This window comes from Rhipicephalus sanguineus, chromosome 7 (genome assembly GCF_013339695.2).
Source record: "Rhipicephalus sanguineus isolate Rsan-2018 chromosome 7, BIME_Rsan_1.4, whole genome shotgun sequence".
NCBI classification, from domain to species: Eukaryota; Metazoa; Arthropoda; class Arachnida; order Ixodida; family Ixodidae; genus Rhipicephalus; species Rhipicephalus sanguineus.
In genome coordinates, this window is record NC_051182.1 from 148,425,274 (window position 1) to 148,444,699 (window position 19,426).

General features: G+C 48.7%; 1 protein-coding gene across 1 annotated transcript; it reads right to left on the reverse strand.

Annotated features, from left to right (window-relative positions):
* Positions 1-10,867: 10,867 nt before the first annotated feature.
* On the reverse strand, positions 10,868-18,051 carry LOC119399134 (uncharacterized). The gene is made up of 2 exons (XM_037665949.1): positions 18,044-18,051; positions 10,868-11,783 (listed from the first exon to the last, which is right to left on the reverse strand). Exons 1-2 carry the CDS (start codon positions 18,049-18,051, stop codon positions 10,868-10,870), a joined length of 924 nt encoding a protein of 307 aa, XP_037521877.1.
* Between the last annotated feature and the right edge of the window lie 1,375 nt (positions 18,052-19,426).

The window sequence follows — 19,426 nt, forward strand, 5'->3', positions numbered from 1 at the left end:
AAAAGATCAAAACCGTCGTTATCAAGTCATCTTGCCATGGAAACAGAACGTCAACTTGAAAAGAAACAAGGAAAATGTCATGGAAAGACCCCAGCAACTGACGAAAAAGCTACAGAAAAATGAAGACGTGCTACGTCGCTACGACAAAGCGCTATCAGAGTATATGGCATGGGGAGTCGCAAAGGAGGTTCAAGAATCTTCAGAACCACAAAATGCGCTTTGTTTTATGTCACATCATGTGGTTATTTGAGAGGACCGAGCCACGACAAATGTGACCTCGAAAGCAGCGACAGCATGTCCTCATTCAAATTGGGTGCTGATTCCAGATTGTCGTTTAAGAACATGCCTTTTTGGAGAACGAAATGAAAAAGTGGCACTAGCAGGAGACATAGATGAGGAATTTCTACAAACTCCTATTCACGAATAGGGCAGAGATGATAATACAAACTGGAGAAGCGGCTAAAGGCGAGCTAGTTGGTACATAACTTAAAACTTGAAAAAACAGTGCAAAGACAGGACGAAGGAAAGTGACACAAGGACGGACGCAGATGATAATACATTTCTGTGGTGAAAGCATGAGGCTGAGGGAAAGCTAGTGAATGAACTACAAATCTGCCGCATGACAACAGTAACGTTCGACACAACACAGAGCCCCTTTCTGCTGGCAGCTACAATAAGGCACCATTTTAAACAAGTAGCTCACCGGTTCCTGGATACGACATGGGTACTGAAGAAAGCGATCTACGTGGATGACGTTATTCTAGGGGCAGCAATGCTTGATGGTGCAACCAAATTGTACAAAGAGGCAAAGCAAGTGTTCACAGAGGCGGCGATGAGCTTGAGCAAATGGACGTCAAATGAAGAGACAAACAAAATAATTGATGGAAACGAGAGGGACGACGCTCGCAAGGAGGTTCGATCGAAATGGTACACGATGTTTCTAGGCTTGATATAGAAGCAATCAAAGAATATAATTTCCTTCACTGTTGAAAAGTGGGAGTAATTAACAGCTACAACGCACATGACCAAAATGACAATGTTAAAGGCAGCAGCAAAAATATTAGTTCCGCCCGGTTTCTTGTAACCGTTTACAATACGTGCAAAGATAGGTTTGCAGAGACTGGAAAATGGGCGTGCTGTGGGATGACCAACTCCCTAAAGAAGAATGCGACAAGTGGAGACACCTCATGTCTGAAGCGGAGGATCTGCGAGTTCGAGAAGATATCCGATGCTACGCCAGCAAGGACTAACTAGTACAAGTATACAAGCTGCATGTCTTTGCCGATGCGAGCCCATCAGCATACGAAGCGCCAGCATACGTAGTACAGTATAACCTCGTTACAACGGATCTGTTTACAACAGACATTCAGATATTACATACCGATTTGCGGCGTTATGCCGACCTCCATATTTGTTCCACTGATTGAGCTTCATTTACAACGGATTCTGGTACCAACGGACATTCGGATATAATTGACTAAAATTTCAGGCCAGCAAGGTGGTCAGGACTCCTTCAGAGCAGACTTTTCTATCACCGTCATTAACTTCAGACTTCAAACATCGCTTAGCATACTTTTGGGACGGGAGCAGCGCACCGCGAATATCGACGTACAGATTTCAGGACGAAGGCCGCCAATTTCCGGTCTGTCAATGATCAGCTATGCCTAGCTGTAGCGACAAAAAATCGGCGCGCAGCGTGCTTGGCGTTGCATTTTGGGACGCTGACACACGAAATTGCAAGCCGCTGCCACCACTTCTCCGAGCGGTCGCTGCGCGGCGAGCTTGGCCGGGGAGTCCGTTGCCGATGCGCAAAATGCCCGTCCGCAGTTCTGAGGAGCCAGCAGGAATTATCGTCGACATTGCAGCTTCTCTGCTTTTGCATGTCCACTAGCGCGATGTTCTTGCCCGCAAAGATCGGATTTCTCTCGTACATCGGCACCGTGAACAGAGTTAGGCCTAACCACGACATCTAGTAGAAAGATCGGTTGCAATGTGCGTGGCAGCGGTGCCCGATGTTTCAAAGTACGTCATGCTCGATTGTGAGTGCAAAGAGTTGTCCCGCGGTGGTCTTCGTCATAAGCTTCGAAGTGCTGATAAGAAGAACCTCGAACAGCGGGTCCAACGAGTCAACGCTATTAGTCGCACGTCTGCGATGTTCGCGACGAGTGCGGCGTGCTATCGTAATCTGATGATTGATCTTCCGCTTGCAGCTGCCCAACTAAAGCGTTCCAAATTATCGTCGACCCTCAACACAGAATGAGTGCGAACGCTTCACTAAGTAGCGCAATTTTCGACAGCCACGACCTCGCGACGCACAAGCAGCAGACGACGATCCCGAAGCGAGCGTTACTGCAGATGCAGCCAAAACATGTGCTTTTTGTACGCTTGTTACTGAATGGAGGAGCCAGCTGAAACGGAGAATTTGAACACGGAAAAATGCTCTTTACGATGAGCCCATAATGGTTGCGCCCGTTTGCGCCGTTGCCGAGCTATAATTTTGAAAAACGCTTTTTTTTTATATATTTCCGCAATTTTCGCCAAGTTGGCAGTCGCAAAACAAATATTTATAGCCCTTCTACGTAGTTTTCATTGAAGATATTTTGGAATCAGATAGAAAATGGGCTACAGAAACTGAAAATGCGATTTTCCAAAAATTGAATTTTTTTTTGGTCCACCGTTAAAAATAAGACCATGTTTGTGACTCGTAATTTTCTCCGGTTATAACAGACCCATTCAGTGTTCACATGAAAGTCTGTTGTAACAGAACTTGGATTTTACATACTCCCTTTACAACAGACCAAAATCCTCTTCACTGTGAGGGTCTGTTGTAATGAGGTTATACTGTAGCAGCGTACGATGATGGAAGGAAATAATCGAGGCTAATGACACCGAAAAGCCGCGTAGCTCCAATAAAGAACTAAGTCTGGCACAACTTGAATTGATGGCAGCGGTGGTAGCATCTAGATTATGCAACTACATCAAAAGCCACTTCAACGAAACAATTCAAGAAATACACTGCTGGACGGGCTCAATGACTGTACTTCAAGAGATCGAGGGAACAAGCTAATGGGATCCGTTTGTTGCCAGCGTAATCGCAGACATAAGAGAGAAAAAACGTCACGCAAGCTCATCTTTAGCAGAACAGACCGCTGGGCTAAGGCTATCCATGAACACTGAAAGAATAAGCGCTAAAAATTGACGAGCACAAGAAGGAGAGTAGACAAAGGACTGGCACAACTAACAACTGCTTATTTTCAGTAAGATGGCAACTTGGGCGAGTGTGTGTAGGTTCATATTTCAATGTAACAAAGCACAGCAAAACGAGCACACTCATAGGAGAAGAAACGAAGCTCTTGTTGAGTGCGTCGTTTCTTCTCCTATCAGTCTGCTTGTTTTGCTGTGCGCTGTTACATTGAAATATGTTTATTTTCATCACACCCACCGAGTTTAAGTGTACTTAGCGTTGCGCATGCGCACCATCGCATTGGAAACATGGAGCAAAAAATCAAATATAATACAGTAATTTAATATGTGATAACACCTGCCGTATAACAAGGTGTGAGTTACAGCATATCAAAACGAGCCTTGCAGAACTTCAATTTCAGAAGCATGCAAGGATACCGAAGCCTCACTTATACATCACCAACGTTATTTTAGATAAAGAAACGTTTCTAAAGCGAGCCGAGATGAAATGCGCTTGCTTTTGCCCAGTATTCTAGTGCCTCGTAAAATCTGTTCGCACCCACATGCAGAAATGTGCGCGACCAGATGCGCATACTTGTCCTCTTTCTTTTTTCCATTCACTGCCTGTTCCCTAAGTCGCTTATTGACACATCTTTCGGACTAGGCGATGTACATTTTCCCCCAGGACATGGGAATGGTGTAAACGACTCCAACAGAGCAATCCACAAAAGGGTTTGCATGCCTGGTGCTGCATCCTTGTTTGCTTTCAACGCAGATTCGAGGCAAAGCTCGTCTTTGTTCAAGGTGAACATTGGAAAAGAATACAGAAAGCATGATTCGCACGAAGGCAGAGATGGAGTATCAACCCGAAATGCAATGCCACCAATGCACAGGAAGAACAGGAAATAAAGCAATCATCGAAACGTACTCATCATATGGACAGCTTATAAGAGTGACAGCATGGGGGTAATAACGGCAGAGAAATATTGGACAAGACAGACCCAAGTGCCACTGAGACAAACAATAGGAGAGGCTGATTCAAGCGCTAAATCCTTTCAAATCAATGGACACGAAGTCTACCTTGATGACAACGGACTCATCAGACAGAAAGGACGATTGCAATACAGCCAAGAATCTAGCAGGCACGTCATAGTTCTTCCAAACAATGGGCATTTCACGGAACTGCTGATACGTCCCGTTCATCAGATAGCATTGCACGGAGGAGTTAAAGCGACACTTGCGCAACTAAGGGCCAAGTTCTGGATATTGCAGGGTCGCTAAGCAGTGAAAAAGAGTTTTGAACACATGCGTAGTCTGCAAGAGGCATAACACCAGACCGGCAACTCAAAACATGCCTCCGCTCCCGGCGGACAGAGTCACCAAAGCAGAGCCATTTCAAGTCACGGGAGTTGACTTCACCGAAACGCTTTATGCAAGGGACAAGTACGAGATCGTAAAAAAATATGTACTGATATTCACCTGCGCGGTAACGAGAGGTTACCAACGACATGTCATCATAAAGTTTTCTACAAGCTTTCCGGCGATTCACCGCGCTACGGGGGATGCCTGCAGTCATCTACTCGTACAACGCCTGAACATTTATCAAGGCCGAAAAGGAAATCAACGCAATGCTTGAAGCTATTAGACACGAGTGCTTGAAGGATCACTGCAGCGTAAACAAATACAATAGAATACGATTGCCGAGTGCTCCCCTTAGTGGGGAGGATTTTACAAGCGCCTCATAAGAAGCTTGAAGACGTCGATGCGAACAATAATATCGAGAAAGACATTTTCGGTAGAGGAGCTACGCACTATTGTAGCTGAAGTTGAAGGAGCGCTCAACAATCGACCGTCGACTTACGTGTACGGAAATCTTAACGAGCCAGTGCCACTAACGCCGGCAGACATCATAGTCGGACGGCAACAGCTTCAATGTGTACAAACAAGGCTGTGCAACGGAAACGTTTAAGAACCATGACGAAGCAGCTGCAAACTTGTGCGAGCTTGGTGGAAGAGTTGGCATCAAAAATACTTCAAGGAAATAGGAGCTACAGTCAAAGCCAAGACGCGACAAGCAAGACCACTGTCAAAGGGCGATGTAGTGTTGATTGGGGAAAGGGGTCCAAGAACATTTTAGAAAATGTGCTGAGATGAAAAAATTTACCCTGGGCGAGAGGGAATAAGCGAACAAGCGATTGCATCCTTCGGAGCGGCAACAAAGAACTTCTCAGAGGATCTGTGAACCACATCTACCCTCGTGAGGAGTGTTTAAAATAGCCCGTCAAAGCCTATTCCATTGAAACTTGGGTTGGCGGTAGCCTGTAAAATATCATCACCAAGGTGCTCAAAAAACAAGCAAACGAAGACTTCTTGGCGCGAGCTTACGATATGTCACTTCATCAGAATAAACTGTTTTGGTTCGAAGCAGTCACCGCTATTGATCGTCTTACCATGGGGTTTTCACGGGAAGCTTGGCCTCTGGTACTTCTATAGTGGAACCATCAATGAAAAGGATTCTGCTACTCTTCCCGGTCAACTGTTAATTCGGAACCAGATCTCTTTGGACAATTGCAGTATTACTGCCCGTGTCTCAAAGTACCCTGACTCTTTCACCCAGCACTTCGCCTTCAACTACTGGCATTCCTTGCACCAGAAATATGGGTTTTCTTTCATCCAAAGTTCCATGACGAGGGTCACGTTTCCTTTCTTTTTCCCTCCGCCAGTGTTGTCACTCAAAGGAAAACTGTAACTGTTCTCGTTCACTGCACATGTGGAACTTTTTTCTTTCTTTACCTTCATGCTCCAGCACTCCCCGCTCCTGTGACCTATTTTCCCACATGCCTACACTTCGTCGCTTATTTAGCTGGGTATCGACATTCATCTGCTCGATGCCCCAGACGCTTACGTAGTATACATCTTGGCGGTGGTTTCTTTAGAGCATTCTCAGGATTCTTGAATTTTTTTTAGTCGTCTGGACCCTTTCCGAGGTTTGGTAGATCTTGCGCTTCCATGAGGCAATCAGTAGTGTTAGCAAGCTGTTGGAGTGACTTGCACTCGCGTTCTTTCAAAAATATTGCGAGCCTTGGATGACAACAGCGGAGAAATTGTTCGGCTAGCATGTGATCTCGAAGGCCATAGAATGTTCTGGGCACGTCAGCCATGTCAACCCAGTGGTCGAAGTACCTGGAGCGTCTCGCAGCTGTCTCCTGATTTCTCCATCTTCAGTTCGTGCCTTGCGAAATTTTTCTTGGTACCCTTGAGCAGTGAATCGAAACCTCTGCAACAAGGCTTTCTTTACTTTCTCAGTCTAGAGAACCTGTGGCGCTCATTCGGCCAATTACTGTCAACGCTTCACCACTCAAACACTTCTCTTGTGGCCAGCCTTGTCCTGTTGCAACGCGTTCGAATCTTGGCAAGTATGCGCGCAAATCATCACATCGCTCATCGAACAATGGAAGCAATTTTAATGGAATAAGTGCTGAAGAGGAGCTACTTGGCTGAGCCATAGAATCAAGAGTTAGCTGTTGCATCTAACCTCGGAGTTCCTCATTGAAGCTCTACCTTCAGTTCAAGGATTTGCTTCGCTCTTTCATCTACTTCCTTGCTCGCATCTCTCTCAGCAGCACGTTCACCTCTTTGCCTCGCCTGTTCTGCCTCAACCCACCTACGCAATTCTGCGTCGCTCAATCCTAACTGTGCTCCAACAGCAAAAACTTTTTCTGTATCCGTGATCGAATCAACTTAGGGAAGGGGGGGGGTACACTCGAGAGACGATAATGTCCTTCGACATTTCTACAAGTGGTATCCTGGCTGGCTCGCCAGATCGTGATGCAATAACAGGTTTGGGCACAGGACCACTCAGCAAGGAACTGGTTTGAATCTCGAGCACACACACAACACACATGCTATATTAAAGAACAGATCACAAACTAGGCATTAGACATACAATAACCGCAGTGCTAACATGCATGATATGCAGTCCTAGGCTACTGCTCAATGTCTTCGCGCAAAGGAAATCTCTTGCCGTGTTAGTCCGGTCCTTCAACGTTGATGCGTCCTGGCTGAGGTCGGTTGCGACGAATCAGATCCCGGTGACGTGATGACCCCGTTGGTCCATCAACGGAATCCATGAGCGCTCATGAGAAGCGGAGACTGCTGCACCACCCATTGTCGCCGGTACAGCCACAGTAGTCACGCAGCAGCTGCAGCTGCAGGTTCAGCACCAGAGACCGGTGACCACTCATGCCCCTGCTGCAAGACTGGTCACGGATGTGGCCCGGAATGCGGCCACCTCGCCCGGCTCTCTGGGCCGGTTGCTCAGCACGGAACACAGGCCCTTGAGGCTTCCTGGACAAGCTGGACCACTCACCTGGCTCCCTGAACCATTTGCAATGTCGGAAGACAGGTCCTTGGCGGCGGAGTACGTCGTCAGGGTTGGCCTTGCATTCTCTGCACCGGTCGCCTAGCGAGAACTAGCTGGCCTCGACGCCGAGCAGTTGAACCACCGCAGGCACGACACGGCACGTTTCACGCACGCACACACTTCGTTTTTGTCATCACGCCCGCACACAAACACTCTGTAAAGGCACTTATTGGTGGGCACTAGGCGACAGTGCACAACGGCAGGCATCAAGGCGGGGCACGGTAGTCATGTTAACTACACGACGCTCGGCAGGAGATACGTGATATGGACGTTGCCGCAGTGGCGGTTGGGCGCTAGTGTCGATGCGATGCGTCACAGCACACGTGCGGCCGAGAGAAGTTTGCGCGACATCAAACGAAGTACAAAATTCTTCCAACAGGCACAGAATCTGGGAACCCTGGACCGACATAAGGTTGTCAGCAATTAAGTAATCAAATACATCAGCAGGTGACGAATCATATGTGGAAGCAGCACCGAGCATACGGAAACTGGCGCAGTGCATGTCTGGTGCATTCATAACGTGTGCGTCTACGAGGGGTTCCACTCTGCCAAGACATTCCCCTCTGACCAACGTAACAACGTGCGGGGATGGGTTGGCAACAAAAATATCAGTGTCGAACTGAGTGACTGGCACTCGGGGCGACACCGATACACTCGGGGCGACACCGAAGCGTTTCCATGTGCAAACGGCGTCAGATAGAGAAAGGAGTGCAACGGTGTCGGAGGGACTGGTGCAATAGACTAGCACAGCCGTTGACGAGTTTGCAGGCACTTTGGTATCGTCTTTGACGAGTATCTTGGCCACAGCCAATAGACTGTCCTCCGGTGGCAAATCTGAGAATGGTGAGAGCTCTATTTTGGCTGGTGTGCAATGAATTACGACGTCGTGGCGGGAGAGAAAATCCCATCCCAGGATGACGTCGTGAGAGCATGCAGAAATTATGATGAATTCGACAGCATACAGAGCATCCTGAATGATGACGCGGGCTGTGCACACCGCTGTCGGGTGAATACATTGTGCGCTGGCTGCACGAAGGGAGAGCGCAGAAAGTGGCGTCGTCACTTTTCGTAGTAGTAGGCTAAGTTTGGCATCCATAACGGATAAGGCAGCTTCAGCGTCTACAAGGGCAGATGTGCATAGAGCATCCACAAACACACCTACTACGCTCGATGGGCTTTGCTGAGGGCTTTGGCAGTTCGATAGTGTCGCAGCCCTTGCCTCTTGGACTGCGACGACTAGTTTTCCTGGTCTCGTGCTACGGGACAGGAACGCATCGGTGACAGTGAGGGGCGTCATGCTAACGGTGAACGGCGGGTAGATGGAGCTGGGCATGAGGTAGTTGCATGTGCGGCGGCGGGTTGTAATACAGGCGGCTGGACTGGCTGGCGACGGTTGATCCGACTCGCGGCGGCACGCGAATGCAATAGCGGGCGACGTGACCGGCTAAACCGCACGCAAAACAAATGGAGCGATTGTCAGAAGTGCGCCATTGGCGTGCCGGTGTAGGTCCCATCCATGTCGCGGGACGCAAGGGACAGGGCGTCTGCTGATATGACTGCGTGGTGAGCTGCAGCCAGGGCGTATGGATGACGTTGGCGTACGCAGTCGGCACACTCACTTCGAAGGCCTGAGGCGTGGCGACGGCTTCACCGTAAGTGGGGGAACCACAGGGTTCCCTGGGGGCGGCCTGGCTACAACTTGTGCGTAACTGAGCAGCGGAGGCGCCAGAGGGAGGCTAGTGGTATTCCGACATGACCTCCGCGATTTCTTTCGCAAAAGCTCGTCGTAGGGGAGGCAACAGTGTGGTCGACGGCTGTTCAATATGCTGCGGGGGAGCGAAGGCCAGTAGAGAGAAGTGGCTGGCAATTTCTTCGCGCATGAATGACTTGATTTCGGTTAGCAAGATGGAATGCACGGTTCGAAATGGCCGACAAGCCAGCGAGATCAGCGTCGCGTCATGAAGGTCTACGCGTCATCAGCCGCTGCCGGCGCTGCTCGTCGTAGCTGTAGCACAGTGTGACAACCTGTGTCACACTGCAAGGGTTTTTGGCGAGCAACATGGTGAAGGCATCGTCGTCGATTCTTTCATAACGTTTCGGATCTTGTCAGACTCAGACATGGTCGTGTCGGCTTTCTTGCACAAATCAAGGACTTCTTCAACGTAATTCGTGAAAAACTCTACGGACTGCGGTGCTTGTTCACAAAACACTGTTCGGCTTTGCAGCTTACGAAGGGCAGGGCGGCAAACATGTCGATGATGGCAGTCTTGAAATCGGACGACGTAGGAAAATCGGACGCGTGCTTGTTGTACCATAGGCTTGCCACACCCGCGAGGTAGAAAACCAGGTTGCTCAGTTTGCCTGCCATGTCCCATTTATTGGGCACGCTCGCGCTCGTAAAGCGCGAGCCAGTCCACCACTTTGGTGCCATCCGCCCCGATGAATACAGGACGGTCGCAGATACGGGGGACACCGGGACATGCCATTGGTGCAAGAGGGGCGTTACTGGGCAGCGTCTTGAGGCATAGTAGATGACACAGCACGGCATTGAAGCTCCAAAGGCATCGAATGCGGACCAAAGTTCTTTTGGGGTTGCAGCACTCTCCACCAAATTGTAAAGACATTTATTGGTGGGCACTCGGCGATGATCCACAACGGTGACAGTCAAGGCATGGCACGGAATCTCATCACTAGCGGCGTTCTCTCAGAAAGGAGCCGAAGAGGGCGATCCACTAGAAGGCGCTGGAGAGGACAACCCACTGCAGAGTTCCAAGGCTTCGCTACAACTGAAATGTTTCTGGCGCCTCCGTATCATGAAACAGGGACAGTGGGCGGTGGAGGTGATGGGTCGCGCACCTCTGGTGCCTGGGCAGACGCCGTCCGCCAGGTGCACTTCCCTGGGCACCATGTCCCGGGCCAGACCCGCCACGGTGGTCTAGTAGTGATGGTGCTAGTGATGGTGCTAGTGATGGTGCTAGTGCTAGTGATGGTGCTGCCGAGACGAACGTCGCGGGATCAAATCCCGGCCATGGTGGCCGCATTTTACGATGGAGGCGAAAATGCTCGAGACCCGTGAACCAGTGGCGTAGCAAGGCGGGGGGGGCACACCGGGCCCGCTCCCCCCCCCCATTTTTTTTTGCCATGGTATACAGAGCAGAAATTGACACTTGACCACATCTGCCTGCCCTGCCGCCACTTCAGATCATGGAGACGGCCCCCGAAAAAAATTTCTGCCTACGCCGATGCCGTGAACCGCAGGTGTTAATGGCGGCTGGTGCAGGTGCTTGCTTGGCCGCCGATGTCGGTGGCGGCCGGCGCAGCCGGTGGCGTGGCCGCCGATGTTGTTGGCGGCCGGTGCAGGTGCTTGCTTGGCCGCCGATGTCGGTGGCGGCCGGCGCAGCCGGTGGCGTGGCCGCCGATGTTGTTGGCGGCCGGAGCAGGTGCTTGCTTGGCCGCCGATGTCGGTGGCGGCCGGTGCAGCTGGTGGCGTGGCCGCCGATGTTGTTGGCGGCCGGAGCAGGTGCTTGCTTGGCCGCCGATGTCGGTGGCGGCCGGTGCAGCTGGTGGCGTGGCCGCCGATGTCGGTGGCGGCCGGTGCAGCTGGTGGCGTGGCCGCCGATGTTGTTGGCGGCCGGAGCAGGTGCTTGCTTGGCCGCCGATGTCGGTGGCGGCCGGTGCAGCTGGTGGCATGGCCGCCGATGTCGGTGGCGGCCGGTGCAGCTGGTGGCGTGGCCGCCGATGTTGTTGGCGGCCGGAGCAGGTGCTTGCTTGGCCGCCGATGTCGGTGGCGGCCGGTGCAGCTGGTGGCATGGCCGCCGATGTTGTTGGCGGCCTGTGCAGGTGCTTTCTTGGCCGCCGATGTTGGTGGCGGCCGGTGCAGCTGGTGGCATGGCCGCCGATGTTGTTGGCGGCCTGTGCAGGTGCTTGCTTGGCCGCCGATGTTGGTGGCGGCCGGTGCAGCTGGTGGCGTGGCCGCCGATGTCCTTGGCGGCTGGTGCAGATGCTGGCATGGCCGCCGATGTCGGTGGCGGCCGATAGCCGGGACGGTGGGGTGGTGGGCAGACGCGCACCTCTGGTGTCTGGGCAGACGTTGTCCGCCAGGTGCGCTTGGCTGGGTGCCACCACCCCGGCCCCTGCGGCGTCCTTACTCGCCCAGCAACGCCCAGCGTAGTGCGACCTCGAGGACGCAAACGCCTATGTTGAGTGCCACCTCACACTCAACGAAACGCTCGTGAGCTGAAAGAGAAAGAAAATGTCGGTTTGCGGACTAGTCAATGAACAAATAAGAGCAGCTCTACCGATGATAGGAATCTCTCTCGCCGTACTCTTTAAAAAAATACTATATTTAGTTTTTTTGTGTGTCTATACCTCAAGCATAAAACAGAACATGTACAAACCTGCGTATAGGTGTCGTATTAAGAAAGCAACATCTGCAGACGGAATAAATGAAGTTACAGCAATGCTTGTGACGAAAGGACTGGAAGCCGCTGTTGGGGTCGGTAAGCATGCGAACTTGGCTGGGTAAGGAGCGGAAGCATAAATCAAAAACCCTTCTACCCATGAACCGGGTAGAAGCGCTGGAGGAGTCATTGCGCTGGTGGGTTTCAAGGAAATCGCACCAGTGTATTTCTCAAAAAAGGAGAAAGGACCCCTTGCTCAATCGGGAAAATGGGGGCAAGCGAAGTTTGGCATGTGCGGGCCTGACCTACCATTTTTTAGTATTTCTTCCTTTATTTCTATTGCAATGCCCCTCCTAACTGTTCCCTTCCTCCGTTCGGGGAATCGGAACCACACTTCAGTTGCTAAAGGCAACAACGATGGCTGTGCGTTCATATCCAGGCAACAATGAAAGGTGTCCACGTGAAATGACACGTGACCTCGACTGAAAATCAGACTACCATAACAGATATAAGGCTGCTCACGGACAAGTTCACGATCGAACAAGGCTTTTTTGGAACAAAGGCTATGTATGGATCCGTATTTCACGTGCCAAAACCACGACATGGTGAGGTGACACGCTGCCGTTGGCTAGGCCGAATTAATTTCGATCAGCTGGAGTTGCTTAATGCGCGCATAAGCCTATCTACATGGGATTTTCTTTTAAGAGCGGAGCTGTTTAAGGCATTGGTAACTTATGCTCAGTTGTCCAAAACTCTTCGGGTGGGTATGCGCCACGGAAATTGGGTAAACCCCACTACCGAGTACAGCAGGTGCGAGCGTTGAACGGAAACACCGCTCGGCTAAGTGGAGCACGTGAAGCACTTGAGAGAGGGACAGGAAAAAAAAACAGGCTGATCCCTCTGTCATAGGAATCGGTATAACACGAAAGTAAAACATGCCTTCACAGACGTAGTTGAGCGTTTGTTGTACATTGTTTCGTCCCAAGGGCGAAGGAATGAATGCTATAGCAACAAGTTGTAATGTCACGCAAAGAACGGCAAGCAGCTCAAAACTTGCAACGCGCTGCTCAAGCAGAAAGGGCGCACGGAACGAACATACACAGGATGAGCGCGAACTATCACAGTTGTAACTTATTTCTGTGTGAGCAGCACGCTCCGTTCGTAAAAGCGGCCGCTACAGTGAGCAAGGTAACCTTCGTGCTCTCAACGCCATCAAGAGATAAGCGCACACGAGTGACCACGCCCTGTAGAGGCGCGTGCTCATCGTGACGTGTGGGGCGTTGACCTTTAACTATTTGAGACCCTATGCACACAATTGTGTACACCGCTTGTTTTTGCTATTTGTATCGTCTAGGGGCTAAGGAAGAGCAAGATACATTGAGCTTTGGATGAATTGAACCTGCTGCATAATAATTTTGTCTTCATTTAACTTCATTTTGCAGTGTACTGTTGTGTATGATCACTTTGCTGAAGGCACTACCATATTCGAAGAGTCGTTCGACGTGCCACTTTCCACGACCCATGTCGAAAGTATAATTTTTCTTTGCTCAACATGGACATAACCTAAAATAAATTTTTACTACATTTCTAGCCTGAGGTTTCATTCTATTTATGCGAAAACAGAGAATGAATGGCTTCAGAATTAACAGATACCGTATTTACTCGATTCTACCGCGCCCTCGATTGTAACGCGCACCCGTTTTTCGCAACCAAAAAAAAAAGTAATACATCGATTGTAACGCGCACCCATTTTTCGTGAGAGAAAAGAACAAAGAAAGTCCATAGGAGTCAAACTTCGCACATTCAGAAGAACAAGTATTTCGGTTTTAAAGAACTAAAGTTTCAAAAAAGTAAAACACAAAGTCAAAAAGCGGGCCTTGCCGCTAAAACTGTCACCACTACGGCGGCGATACGAGTCGTGTAATGGATCAGTCCTCGTCGCTGTCAACGCTCTTTGATTTCGGGAAACCGGCCCTGCTTTGGTACGCTGAAACCTTTTCGCGAAGCTTTGCTGTAAAAAATCTTCTGCTTCTGTTTGCGCCAGTCTCGCATGCACGTTTCGGGAACCCCGACCGCGATGCGGCCCGATTTCCGTCCGTCTCTGCACATGTAATAACTATTCTTTTAAATGCGGCATCGTGGTGCACTCGTCGAGTATTTGGAGTCCGCACTTCCATACCGTCGATGCGAACGCAGAACGGGATGACAATCTCCTCAGCACACGTACGAACTGAAACAATAAGCAGAAATGGCCGAGGCGCGTAGGAGGCGGCCATTTTGAAATGCCGATGGCAATATGATAACAGAGTTTCTTTTTTTTTTTTTTTTTCGGTACTCGATTCTAACGCGCATGCGGTTTTTAGACTCGTTTTACTGGAAAAAAGGTGCGCGTTAGATTCGAGTAAATACGGTATTTAATTACAGAGTAATTAGAAATGATCACTATAACACAGATAAATTAATGTATTATGACGTTATTTTTGTTGTAATATAACATCGAGTGCCTTGAAATGACATAGTGTCGATTTGATGCATTTATAGGCATTATGACGTTATTTTTGTTGTAATATAACATCGAGTGCCTTGAAATGACATTGTGTCGATTTGATGCATTTATAGGCAGTTCTTCATAGGTGGCGTCTGAAAGGGTTAAAGCGTGCTCTTCGAGCCCTTCGCGCCATCTCGCTAGTGATAACAAAAACACGCTGATGTACCCCGATCTCGGAGTACTGCCACCGGCAAATGGTGTATATAAATAGCATGCCATTTATATGGTGAAGAACGAGCCATCTGTGGCAGAGTCGTTTCGCGCTGCGTGCTGGGGATTGAGGGGTTGTAAGTTTGACTCCCGATGACGGAACTTTTTCTTCTAGTTTTTTTCTTTGCCATATGTTAGTCTTTATATTTTACGTCATATCCATGAAGGAAATGCGTCAGTGGAGCCGTGGTGGAACCCGGCATAAAACACTTTTGTGTTAAAAGAGAAAATAGAGAAAGAAAGGCATAAAATGAGATAGAAAGAAACAGACGCAAAAAAGACATAGAGAAAAAGAGACGGAAAGACAGAAAGAGAAAATAAGAGAGACATATAGAGTAACAGACAGGAAGAGTAAGAGACAAAAGTAAAGAAGAAGCGATGAAGTTAGAAAAATAGAAGAAAAGAAAGATTAAAAAAATGAGAGAAAGAAATAAATAGAAAAACAGATACGAAGAAGAGATACAAGAAACAGAGAGAAAGAGTAAGAGAGAGAAAAAAAAGAGAAATAAAGAAGGTCACCCAGCTCTACACTTCCTTCAGGCTTGGCATCAGTAGTGCGAAGCTGCCATAGTGTTAACGTGATAGCGTTAATGAGCTCCTTTCGCAGAAATTCCCGTGTCGGCGTCATTGCTTGTGAGCGAAAATTCGAGAGAGATGCAAGTAAATAAATAGTAAAAATTACACCATTTCCCGCTAAAGGGGACCATGAAGCGATGCGAAGCCGGAGCACTTGCACGATCGCGTTCCGTTGGCGTTCTTTGGGCATGCTACCGACCTCGCGTCGTGGAACGTGAAGAGGAACGCTACGCGCGTCCTGTCTTCCCTCTAGCCCGGCCGTTAATTCTCACAGAACGAGCGGGGAACGCGGTCGGCACGCATACGAGAGGGGGGCAGCGTAGGAGAGGTGGAGGGGACGCGCATGCGCTGGTGCTCATCGCGGCGTTAAGCTACGAACCTTTGCCTCTCGTGTTGCTGAAGCGCAGTGTGGTTTTGTATGCATGAGCACGGGCGTCTGTTACCCATTACTAGAAAGCGCACGCCATGCCGTTTCTCTTCTTAATTAACGACGTTTTGAAGAAGTGCATAACGGGCACCAGTGTTGATTATGAGCTTGTTGATGTCATCTTTATGTGGTATTCATGATTTGCTGTGTCCAAATATATATTCACAACTTCATCTATCACAACAGTTTAACCATGATCATGGGCGTTAGTCGTCGCGATGGAGACATGCCACTAGGCGTAAACATGGGTGCATCCACGTCAAACGGTGCTATAGCTGCCAAGCACGAATAGACATTGTACAAGCTCTCATATATCATTACACAATAAGCCCTAGTTCTGTGAAGACACATTTCACTTTCGTGTTATACAGATTCCTATGACTGAGGGATCAGCCATGTCTTTTTTTTACATTTCGCCCCTGTCGATACGTGGCCCCATTGGCCAAGATTCGAACCGGCATTCTGTTGCTTAGTAGCGCAGTGCCATAGCAGCTAAACTACACGGGGTATACGAATTCCTACTTCACAAACTACTGTGTTTGTGACGTTTGGCTCAGTGGGTGTTTCCTTGAGTAATCATGTGGCATTTTCATGGTTTCATAAATAAACATAGCGTAAGAACCTAAAACTTGTCGCTTTTCTTCTTTCGACAAATGATGCAAGTATGGCAAAGTGTAACACGGTCGTGTGTACCGGATGTAGACACAACGATTGCTAATGACTGAATTTGAAGTTTTTGTGCGTTTGCACATAAGCAAAAATAAATAATAATAATATAATATCTGGGGTCTAACGTCCCAAAACCACGATATGATTATGAGGGAAGCCGTAGTGGAGGGCTTTGGAAATTTCGACCACCTGGGGTTCTTTAACGTGCACCTGAATCTAAGTACACAGGCCTCAAACATCTTCGCTCCAACAAAAATGCAGGCGCAGCGACCGGAATTCGATCCCGCGACCTTCGGGTCAGCAGTCGAGCACCCCTCTAGACCACCTGGCAGGCCAGGGCAAAAATAAAGAAAAAATTACACCATCTCCCGCTAAAGGGGACCATGAGGCGATGCGAAACAGAGTTTCGGCATGTCAAGCCCGCGTTTTATCCGTAGCAGTTTCCCGCCGACGTTACCATTTGCCCTGGGCTTCCCTAGCCCAAAGCTCAGGGTCTGCTTGCCGACGTTTACGTTGAGCTTCAGCGCGTTGAGCCTTCCGCTGCTCCACCCGCTGCTTCGCGATCTCGGCAGGCGTTAAGTTACCACTACAACTGGCGCCGACGTTTACGTTGGAACCCATGACACCGGCACAGCCGGCGCAGTGACTGAGCGTGTGTACGACCTAACGCGAGCCTTTTAAACGAGGAGGGGGAGTGGACAGGGGGAGAGGGGTAGTGGAGAGGAGGTGTGTGGACATGGTTTGCGCATGCACAGTAAGGGTGGTCACGCCACACGCCACCACCGGATTGAACTCCACCATAAGATGCTTCGCATCTAAAAAGCTCACGTATGCTTAAGATGGTAAGACGATAGCATTGTATATTGATAGCCTCTGACAGCCTATGAAAACCTAATTGGCTTATTGGCTGAACAGCAGGTGTTACCTGTGTGTGTCTAGTAAAGGCGGAAAAATAATTGCATTCATATATCTCTGCGTTCCGCAGTCTTTCAATAATGCTGCTTTTTTTTTACGATGCTGGAGGGATGGGGGTTGGTATCTGTGGATGGCGACCGCACCTTTCTGAAAGCCCGCGCCTCTTTCGGTTGTTCGCGAACGCCATTTTGGCCCCTTTGCGTCGCACATTTGCGGCGTCTTGTGCTTCGCGGGCTCCGAGGGTCGACCGAATAAACTGGATTGTGGCCAAATATTACCATATTAACAATAGTTTGATACCTATAAACACCACATGCGCTTGCCACTTGTCACAAATTGCTTTACGAACCGAGAGAGTGAACAGGCTTCTTCTAAGCTTCTACTTCCGACACATAGTCTGCATATAAAAGGTGTTCACCGAACCTATTTCTAAATAAGACCATATGAAAATACCAAACCATTAATGGTCACACAAACTATCCTTTCCTCAGAGAAAAAATGAAAATTACTCTTCCGCATTTCTCATTGAGGCGTGACCACATTTCTGCGTTACAAAAAAAAAAAAGAAAAGTTTCCATTTCTTGCCGTTTCATACATCCTACCAGTTTCTTAGCGCCGTGAATAGGACGATTTTCACCAGTAGTAATTTCACATGAGAAAGACCTCTCAATCATCGTTCAGCACTTGCATACCTGTCCATGATTGGAATATAAATGACAGCATAAGTACATTACAGGCACCATGCATGACCTCCAAAAAGTATGTTTTCCCAAAATTTATGAACAGCTCTTATTGATGACTGCTTAAGCATCATGCATATATACACTCTAATGCAAACGGGTGTTAAAAGCGTGTGGTTCGTCCCTTTGGAGACTAATGAGGCAGCCACAACCATTAATCTTTTTAAGGACTAACGGCACCGGGTCTAACAGTTGGTCCCCACAGATCCCCTCAATGGACTAACATTTAGTCCTGACATTTACACCTTACCCGGCAACCGTCAGTCCCATTGCACCTCGCCGGACGAACGGTCGGTCCACTCAAATACTCAATTCGGATGAACTTTTTATATCCAGGGGTGATTCTCTGCACTTACTCTCCGCAAGGCTCAATACTTTTTTCGTGTTTCTTTCCGCGGTCCCTACTGAAACAATCCGTATATGCGGATTCATACATACAGAATTATTGGACTACGGAAAGCCGTATAATGCGGAAATGATCAATAGCTGCATTTTACGGAAAGCGATATTGTGTGGAAATCATGCGGATATCCCCAGCTTAAGGAAAGCTGTATCATGCGGACCTCACGGAAAGCCGTATAATGCGGAAATCATGCGGATATCTGCCGCATTATGCGGAAACCGGATAGACATCCTGGATCTGGTGGAAAGCGACATAACAAGGCAACTGAATGGTCATTCACATTGTGTGTAAAGCTGTACTGTTCAGAAATCGTCTGAATATTTCTTTCTTAAAGTAGCATGAGGCTGAAATACCATTCTTAGACACAGTCATAATATGCAAACAAAATAGGCTTTTAGAAGAAATGAATGTGTTAAGAAGCTACTGAATTAATACGGTGGACATCATAAGCTGCAGTCATACGAGGGCGGTCCGATAAGTACTTAGCCTTCAAAAGAAAAACGAAAATTTTGGAATGGTGTCGATTTATTTCTCAACATAGTCCCCTTTCAACTCTATACACTTGATCCAGCGATCCTCCAACTTCTTGATCCCGTCAGAAAAATACGTTTTCTCCTGAGCTGCAAAGTAGGCTTCTGCGGCGGCGATAACTTCTTCATTCGACTCAAATTTTTGTCCGGCGAGTGATTTTTTCAAGTTGGGAAACAAGAAGAAATCACTCGGGGCCAAATCTGGAAAATACGCTGGATGGGGCACCATTTCGAAGCCTAGTTCGACCAACTTAGCCATGGCGACGGCGCAGGTGTGAGCTGGCGCATTGTCATGGTGGAAGAGCACCTTTTTCTTCACCAAATGTCGCCGTTTTTTTCGCAATTCGGCGTCGAATCAGCCCAGTAATTCAGCGTAGTAGGGTCCTGTCACCATTTTGCCCT